Source organism: Lepidochelys kempii, chromosome 9, assembly GCF_965140285.1.
Source record: "Lepidochelys kempii isolate rLepKem1 chromosome 9, rLepKem1.hap1, whole genome shotgun sequence".
NCBI classification, from domain to species: Eukaryota; Metazoa; Chordata; order Testudines; family Cheloniidae; genus Lepidochelys; species Lepidochelys kempii.
The window spans coordinates 23203881-23212839 of NC_136388.1; the positions used below are offsets into that span (position 1 = coordinate 23203881).

The 8959-nt window shown below is 44.0% G+C and overlaps 1 protein-coding gene across 5 annotated transcripts in view; it reads right to left on the reverse strand.

Annotated features, from left to right (window-relative positions):
• Positions 1–4745, reverse strand: part of MFSD1 (major facilitator superfamily domain containing 1) — a 35553-nt gene extending 30808 nt beyond the window's left edge. For 2 of the 5 annotated variants that reach the window (XM_073359550.2, XM_073359547.2), the window contains exons 1-2: positions 4496–4745; positions 946–998 (exon numbers count right to left, since the gene is read on the reverse strand). In XM_073359550.2, coding sequence (XP_073215651.1) covers positions 946–998; positions 4496–4646 — 204 coding nt within the window. In that variant the 5' untranslated portion in view covers positions 4647–4745. Of the gene's footprint in view, positions 1–945; positions 999–1891; positions 2461–4495 lie in introns of those variants that run through there. The other 3 variants (XM_073359548.2, XM_073359546.2, XM_073359549.1) reach the window with 3 other exon arrangements.
• Between the last annotated feature and the right edge of the window lie 4214 nt (positions 4746–8959).

Sequence of the window (8959 nt, forward strand, 5' to 3'; positions counted from 1 at the left end):
CAAAAGTAAAAAGTCATTGAATAAAAATATGATTCCCAAAGCAACTCTAACTCCGCTACTTTCAATATACGCAATATTTGTGTGTTATTCCGGCATATGACACTAGCTTTAGGCTTTGTCTACACTAGCACTTTGTCCGCAAAAGTTTTTTTGTTAGGGGGTGTGGGGAAAAAACACAACACCCACCCCTGAGCGACATAAATCTCACCAACCAAAGCACCTGTGTGGATAGCACTATGTCAGCAGCAGACAGCTACCACCACTTGTTGGGGTGGTTTAATTATGCTGGTAGGAGAGCTCTTTCCTGCTGCCACAGAGCGGCTACACAGGAGACCTTACAGCAGCGCAGCTGCAGCAGTACAGCTGTGCCGCTGTAAGGTCCGTAGTGTAGACATCATCTTAATGCCTTTAATACATGCAGCATGGGAGAGTTATGGTTCCTTTGGGAAAAATCAGCACTTAAAGTCTCAGTCATAGTTCTACTCCTCCCCATCACCCCTTTTTAAAATAAAAAGGGGCTGGCAGGTGCAACTGACCGCTGCCAAACGGACATGCAAATGTGCTATTCCAGATAAGCAGGTTGCAGCTCATGTGGAGAACACTGTGAAGGGTCACAAGAAAGTCACACTCGTGAGTATCCAGTTATTTGCATGTACACAGAGTGTATTACTCCAGTTCATGAGCTCTCACCTTGATAAGGAAGGTCAGGTATTGCACATGTACAGTAGTTTTAGATTTAAAACCTAAACTACAGTACTTGACAATGCTCTTGTTATAAAGATAAGTAATCAACCCACTGGTTAACTAAATTACATGGGTGATTTCCCCATTCCACTAATGCATGGTTAAAGTTCTCTTGATAGGTTATTCAAAAGTAAGCTTATTACTGAAAACAATCCCCCCAGAAGAGTCGGTTATTATATATAAGGAATTTTCGCCACTTACCCTTTGAACCTGAGTCTGCAGAGCTGCTGGATTGTCATAGCAAAAATAGCTACCTACAAGGAGAATGAAGATACTAAATAAGCTTAGATACACTATTTAGACATACTGAATACAAAACTAAGATTATCTTAATAGAGACAATCTAGCTACTTTGTACAATCACATTGGATTGCATTTTAATGACATTTGCAAGAAGTCATCTCATAGATAATAGAAGTTGCTTCCATTTCTGTCTATTAAGTTCATTTCTCTCAGAACTTAATGAAGAATATTGCAAACGTTTGTGATAAATTTACAAATAAAACAGCAATGGTATATTTACAGTGCTATTTTAACAGCTTTAAAACTATTATTCTTTCCAGTTAAAAAAAAAGTCTTCCTAAACTTAAAAAAAAAAAAAATCCAGCCAGTGACATTCATCTTCAGTTTGTTTACCAAACTGCTAGGAGGTAAATTAAGCAGATAATATAAAGTATTCACATACTTAAACAGTAACTAATCTTGTGAATAAAGCAAGTTCTCTTTCATGTTAATGCAAGATATAACTTTTTGGAAGGGTTTTTCTTTTAAATTTGTTTTATACCACAGCATCATTAAGGTATAAATGGGGCCCTTGAACAGAGAAACACTTATCTTAACCATTACTGCCCGGCTGGAACATCTTATTGTTCTGCATTTACACTAACCACACCCAAACTTTGTTACTGCAAAAATACAAGACGTGCCAGTGCTCATAAAGGAGCCAATTTTTTTTTTTGATAAAGGGAGCCCCTTCCTGCTCTTAGGAATCTGCTCATAACTGTACTGAATAAGCAATGAACCTTCAAAAATCACATAAAATGGCATTTGATTAAAATGTGGTTCTTTAAACTGAAGGTGTCCATGCTTCTGACAGGTTTTACTTTTGTGAAATGTCTGTATAACCGACTGCAAATGTTTTAATTACTTTTAAAACTCCTCAGTGAAAGGGTGTTTGGATTCATATATTCCTGTGCAGTGTTCACAATTTAAACATTGTAGCACTGCACCAGAAAGTCAGACTGAAAAACAAAAGGGACTACTCCATCCAACCTGGGCAAGGAAAATAAAAGTACAAAAAGAGAAAAGTGAATTAAGCTTTTAGTAACTCAAATCATTAGTAAAGTAAGATTTAACTTGAATGTCTCTCTTCATACTGTTAGCATCAAGTTCAGTGCACAATGACCACTATTATTAACACATATCTAAACATGTTTTAACCCTTGATCATTTGGAATGAAACTTCTCAACTCTGAGGACAGTCATATCACAATCACAAGCTGTGAGAGTTTATACCAGGGGTCGGCAACGTATGGCACGTGAGCGGATTTTTAATGGCATGCTGCTGCCTGCCAGGTCCCAGCCGCCAGCCCCGCTCAGCCCGCTGCCAAACCCAGACCAGCGGCCGGGACCCCGGCAGGCAGTAGCGTGCCATTAAAAATCCTGTCCGCCCCAGCCCGATCTTCTCCGTCCCCCCTCCCCCCGCAGGGGCAGGGTGAAGAAGCTTGGTCCTCCCGGCTGCTGCTGCAGGGCAGGCAAGGTCCCCCCTCCCCTGCCTCTTCCCCCAGCATGCTGGGTTCCTGCCCCTCCTCCTCCCTGCCACTCATCAGCTGATGGCCCTTGCGAGGGAGGGGGAGAAGCAGAGGGAGGGGGAGAAGCAGCGCCGCTCCGGGGAGGAGGCGGAGAAGAGGTGGGGACAGGGCCTTGGGGGTGGAATCAGGGCATATCCCCTCCAGCCCCCTGCTGTGAGCCACTCTGGGCACGGGGCTGTGAGCACTCCCACGACCCTAGCCCACACCCCCCAGCCCCAACCCCTGCACCCCCCCTCACACACACTCCCAGCCCTCTGCCCTGACCCCTGCACCCCTCTCACATACCCCAGCCCTGACTCCTGCACACCCCACACATACCCAGCACCCCCACACTCCATGCCCTGACTTTTGCACCCCCCACATCCCCACCTGAGCACCAAACGGGAGGTCCTGCAACCCCCCCCTCCCCACACACACATATTCCCACCTGTACCCCTCACACCAAATGGGAGCAGCCCTGGTAAGCACTCCACACCCAAACCTCCTGCCCCAACCTTGAGCCCCCTCCCTCACTCTAGCTCCTGGCCAGACCCTACACCCCAACCCCCAGTCTGCTCCTTCACCCCCAGCCCTGTGTTCAGTGCATTCCCACCCTCAGCTCAGTGCGGGGGGGGGGGAGGAGAATGCGCTAGAACCAGGGAGAAAGTAGGTACCCATTCTATGTGGGCAGGGCGCGGATCCCAGACCAGCAGCGGGCTGAATGGGGCCAGCAGCCGGGACCCTGGCTGGCAGGAACCGGCGGACGGAACCCCAGACCGGCAGCGGGCTGAGCCGCTCAGTGGTCCTGGCTGCCGGCCCCGCTCAGCCTACTGCCGGCCTAGGTGAACGGAACCCCAGGCTGGCAGCATAAGAGCAGCATTTTAATTTAATTTTAAATGAAGCTTCTTAAACATTTTGAAAACCTTGTTTACTTTACATATGACAATAGTTTATTTATATAATATATAGACTTATAGAGAGAGACCTTTTAAAAAACATTAAAATGTATTACTGGCACGCGAAACCTTAAATTAAAGTGAATAAATGAAGACTCAGCACACCACTTCTGAAAGGTTGCTGACCCCTGGTTTATACTAACTGAAAGGTAGACAGTGATTTTGGTGTGCAGTGATAATTTCCATGCAGGCAAATAGACCAGACACAGCCAGGATTTTCTTGTTCAGAATGTATGGAACCTTCAAACTCAAGAAAAACACATTTACATCAATAATGGGTTTGTTTGTTTTGGCACAGTGTGGTGAAAAACAAGGAAGGCCAAAAGAAAATCAACTTAGCACCTGCCTATACAGCAAAATTCATGTGAGGGAAGTGTTACATCTCAAATTTGAAAGAAAATAAAACACGACGGAAGGTTGATGTAGAAGAGTTTTTAAAACTTAAGATGGAAGAATAAGAACAGATGCTAAACCTATCAGCCTCCGAAACTTTAACAAGCCCTGCCATAAAAAGTAAGGGTTCATCTCCAGGAGGGCTTTTAATCCTCTCTATGGCAACAGGCTTGGCTCCTGCCTGTGCAGACGGGACAGGGCTGCTGGAGAAGGGCGGTAGGTTTAGTGTTGACAGCCGGGGACACGGTTTGGTCGCAGGAAGGCAGACGGAACAAAGCCAGGGGATAACAGGGACCCGGCCCCAGGACCCTGTTGTGGCGACAGGGCCCGAGGTTGCGGGCCTTGTTTTTCCCACCAACACGTTAGAGATATTGCAGGGAGCCCCCGCCCCAGCAGCGCCGCGGCTACGCTCGTGGAGTTACCCGATGCAAGGAACTGCGCGGGAGGGGCAGTGGGAGGCTCCACCGCCCTCCTAACCATGGGCGGATGAGGAGCCCGGGCCCAGCCCGGCCTCTAAGGAACTGGGGGGCAGGTGCGCAGCCAACAACTGGCGCGGGGGGAGGGCGCACGAGGCTGGCTGCCGCTGGGGCGGCTCCAACAGGCGGGACTTACCGAAGCCCAGGAAGCACATGAGGGCCAGGACCAGCAGCCGGTGGGCCAGCCGCCGCGGGTCGCACAGGGGCGGCAGCGCCTTGCGCGGGGGACAGTCATTCTGCGCCGAGTCCAGCAGCGGCCGCTCCTCCTCGCCGCCCGGCTCCACCATCGCGGCGGGGCCCCGGCTTCCCAGTGTAGGCTCCGAGCAGCACCAGGTCACGTGAGAACCAGTCAGCTGATCCCCGTCAACTAGCTTATCACGTGGCAAAGGGGACACCCCATGGTGCCCGCCTCTCAGGCCAGCGGACCCACAATGCAGTGCGGCCTAGTAGCAGGCTTCTTCGCAGGCGCCTACGTCACCTGCTGTGGCGCCGCTGGGCTCGGGCGAACACCCTTGGCCCCGCCCCCGCTCTCTCTGTCCTCCCTCCCGCCTGCTCTCGCAGCCTAATGGGGGTGAGGCGCACACCTCTAAAAATGTCCCCTTCTCAGTGCAGTGTGACCTCACACACTGCTTGCACGTGAGGCTATGCTGTTGGGAGCAGGGTCACACCAGCAGTGGCAGGCCCATGCTGTTCCCGGAAGTACTGGAATATCCATTATTCCAGGGACATAGAATATCAGGGTTGGAAGGGACTTCAGGAGGTCATGTAGTCCAACTCCCTGCTCAGAGCAGGACCAATCCCCAATTTCTACCCCAGATCTCTAAATGGCCACCCCAAAGATTGAACTCACAACCCTGGGTTTAGCAGGCCAGTGCTCAAAGCACTCAGGTATCCCTCCCCCACGTGTGTGGCGAAGCTAAATAATGGGCCTATTTCATTTTCACACAAGATATCCTACTGTAAGTTAGAGATACATAAGCAAAACATTGCAGGGCAGCATCCATTTAAAATAACATACCCCATGTTTTCCAGGCACCCTTTCTTACTTTTCATAGCGTCAGAAGGGACCATTGTGATCATCTAGTCTGATCTCCCATACAACACAGGCCATAAATGTTGTAGAAAAACATCAAATCTTGATTAAAACATTGTCAGTGATGGAGAATCCACCACAACCCTTGGTAAATTGTTCCAATGGTTAATTACTCTATTAAAAATGTACACCTAATTTCCAATCTGAATTTGTCTAGCTTCAACTTCTAACCATTGGATCATGTTATCACTTTCTGTGTTAGATTGAAAAATCCATTATTAAATATTTGTTCCCCCTGAAGGTATTTGTATATAGTAATCAAGTCAACCCTTAACCTTCTCTTTGTTAAACTAAACAGATTTAGCTCTTTGAGTCTATCATTACAAGGCATGTTTTCTAATCCTTTAATCATTTTCTTGGCTCTTCTCTGAACCCTCTCCAATTTATTAACATCCTTCTTGAATTGTATTCTAGCAGCGATTGCACAAGTGCCAGATACAGAGGTAAAATAATCACTCTGCTCCTATTTGAGATTCTCCTGTTTACGCATCCCAGGGTCACCTTAGCTCTTTTGGCCACCATGTCACAATGGGTCTCATGTTCCACAGATTATCCACCACGACCCCCAAATCTTTTACAGAGTCACTGCTTCCCAGGATAGTCTCTCCCATCCTTTCAATATGGCCCACATTCTTTGTTCCCAGATGTATACATTTACATTTAAATGTATTAAAACGCATATTGTTTGCTTCCGCCTGGGGTGGTTTATCAAGGGATCCAGATTGCTCTGAATCAGTGACCTGTCCTTTTTCATTATTTACCACTTTTACACATTTACAAGCTTTCCCTCCATAAGGTCAGATTTTATTTTTAATTTTAAATATTTTTTCTTGAATGTTTTCTTTACTCCTCTTGCCAGTAATTACACAGTGAAAAAGAGAAATATTAAGGGCCAAACTTTGACAGGGGAGTGAAAGAACATGTAACATTTGCCCACAGCCCTCATTTAAAAGCAATAAAAGTACCAATGTGTCATAATAAAGTATTACATTTCAGTATTATAACCATTTTACTAAGGTAAATTTACTGATTGCTTCCCAAAATATACTACCCATAACAGACCAACTTTTGGCCACATTCTCCATCGGTGTAAGAGAGTGCCCCTCTCTTGGTTTCACTGAAGTTTCACTTTCTTCTTACACCAGCAATAAACTGGGCTCTATATGGCACTAAACGCAGATGTTATGCTAGAGCCATTTAATTAAAATTTTGTTTTTATATTGGCAGAAATGCTTATGCCAAAGTCTTTAACTACCTTTTCAGCATGATGGAATTAAAGGTGCTGAATTTGCCATGTACACAGTGAACTAAAATGTTCACTTTCAGATTACTCTCCCCCACCTACCTTATCTCTCTCATTAACCAGGTCAGCAGCCATTTAAGAAAATTGAGGTAGACTTTCAAATAATTCTGGAATGAGCAAAGAGGTTGAAATTTCTTCCACTGAAATTCTGTAGGTTGAAATATTATTGGTACGCCTGTCTAGTCCTCATGACTATTGTTTCAGCAGTCTTTTAATTAAGTAGCAGTTTGTGATGGATATCCTTGATGGATGTGCCTTTGCCAAGTTTAAAAGGAGTGAAAACTTGCCCATTGAGGATTATTGCAGATGACTGATAAAACCAAAATCATATTACAGAACTGTGAATGGAGTCTGGATTTCAGCAAGATCAGTTTGAAATATTTCTACTAAACCCTCGCAAATGCTTCTGTCCACAGAGAGATATTGTTACTGCAAGTCTGATTAATTTGTTAGCTACTGGCATAGGGGGTTTTTTTGTTTTTTTTTTTTTTACATTTTTGCATTTTGAAAACTTACCTCATCTACCACTAATAAGACCCCCTGAACAGGATATATCAATATAAATAATGCTTCTCTGGCCACATATATTGTTATTATTATTAATTGCGGTATAATACTTAAAGGTCACAGTTAAGATTGGGATCTCATTGTCCCAGGTACTGTATAGCAGCACAGTAAGAGAGCAATTGCTGCCTGGTAGAATTTACAAACTAAATAGATCAGACAGATAACAGGTGTGAGAAAGGGATGTGACATACCAACAGAAGATAGGCCCAGAGTGATTAAGTGATTTATTTGAATTCACAAAGAATTCTTTGCAGACACGGGACTGAATAGAGATCTCCTGAGTCACAATCCAGTACCTTAACCAGAATTCGTTCCTTCCTACTGAAGGAGGAAATAATATGGTAATAATAGCTTTTGACAATACCTTTACAAATTATCTATTAGTTTATAGACAGAAGAACTTTGCTTCAGAAAACTAGGAATCAGGGCATTAATTTGGCACAGTTTATGTGGAGGACATAACTTCCTGTTTCCTAAAAGCACATTTTATTTATACTTACTGTTTGTTAAATATACTCCACTGTACACTGTTTGTGCTGTATCTGTTCTGCCAATAAATATTGTACAAACATTTCCAGCTGTCGATCTGCCAACTTCCAAGAGTACTAAAATTTCACTTAAAAAAAATCTCTATTTTTATATTATATATGCTAAGAAAAAACGGGTTTGTCTAATACATAAGTACAAGACACAGTAATGAAAAGAACAACATTTCTGAGCCAGATATTCAGCTGTTGTAAATCATGTCAATTTACATGAGCTGAGGAGCTGACCTTTCCTGTGCACTATTTCATAGCAAAAGCAAGACAGTGGGGTGGGAAGAGGTATTGTTTCATATTCTCTGTGTGTATATAAAGTCTGCTGCAGTTTCCACGGTATGCATCTGATGAAGTGAGCTGTAGCTCACGAAAGCTCATGCTCAAATAAATTGGTTAGTCTCTAAGGTGCCACAAGTACTCCTTTTCTTTTTGCAAATACAGACTAACGCGGCTGTTACTCTGAAACCTGTCATAAAAAGCTTTCTATCTTAATGGTCCACTTGGGGGAGCTAGAGGGTAATTTGTGGCCAGGCAGATTAGGATAAGGGATTTAGGTAACATGATTAATTGTCACAGAGCAAAGAGCATCTACATGGATCCCTGTCCATCTGACAGAATGATGGGGACAAACTCCATGAGGGGATCCTCATGGAATTTTCCTCCCCTATCTCCTCTCCTGTAAGTTTTACTGCAGGAGAGAGGAAGCAGCCTACTGACACTCAAAAATATAATGCAGATTAATTCCTAATACATTTTTTATTTTATTTTAATGTGAATGTAGGTTAAGGACAGACAACTGCAGAGACTAAAGCTATCTATCCACAGAGTTTCTGTTTCTTCTTTGTGTCTTTGAGGGAGCCTGAGAAAACCTGAAATGAATGTAGTTTGACTAAATCCGTTTAAAAATGTCACTTTTTTATGCTATTGTCATGATCATGTTTTTAAGATTATTATTCAATGGCATTGCAATGATACTGTTTTAAACAGAACACAGACACTTTATAATATAATTTAATATAGAAACTATGCTATCTAGATTTATTAGGAGAAATATAGGATATTTTTCCACCTTTAAATCCAAAATTGTTGCCATACTAC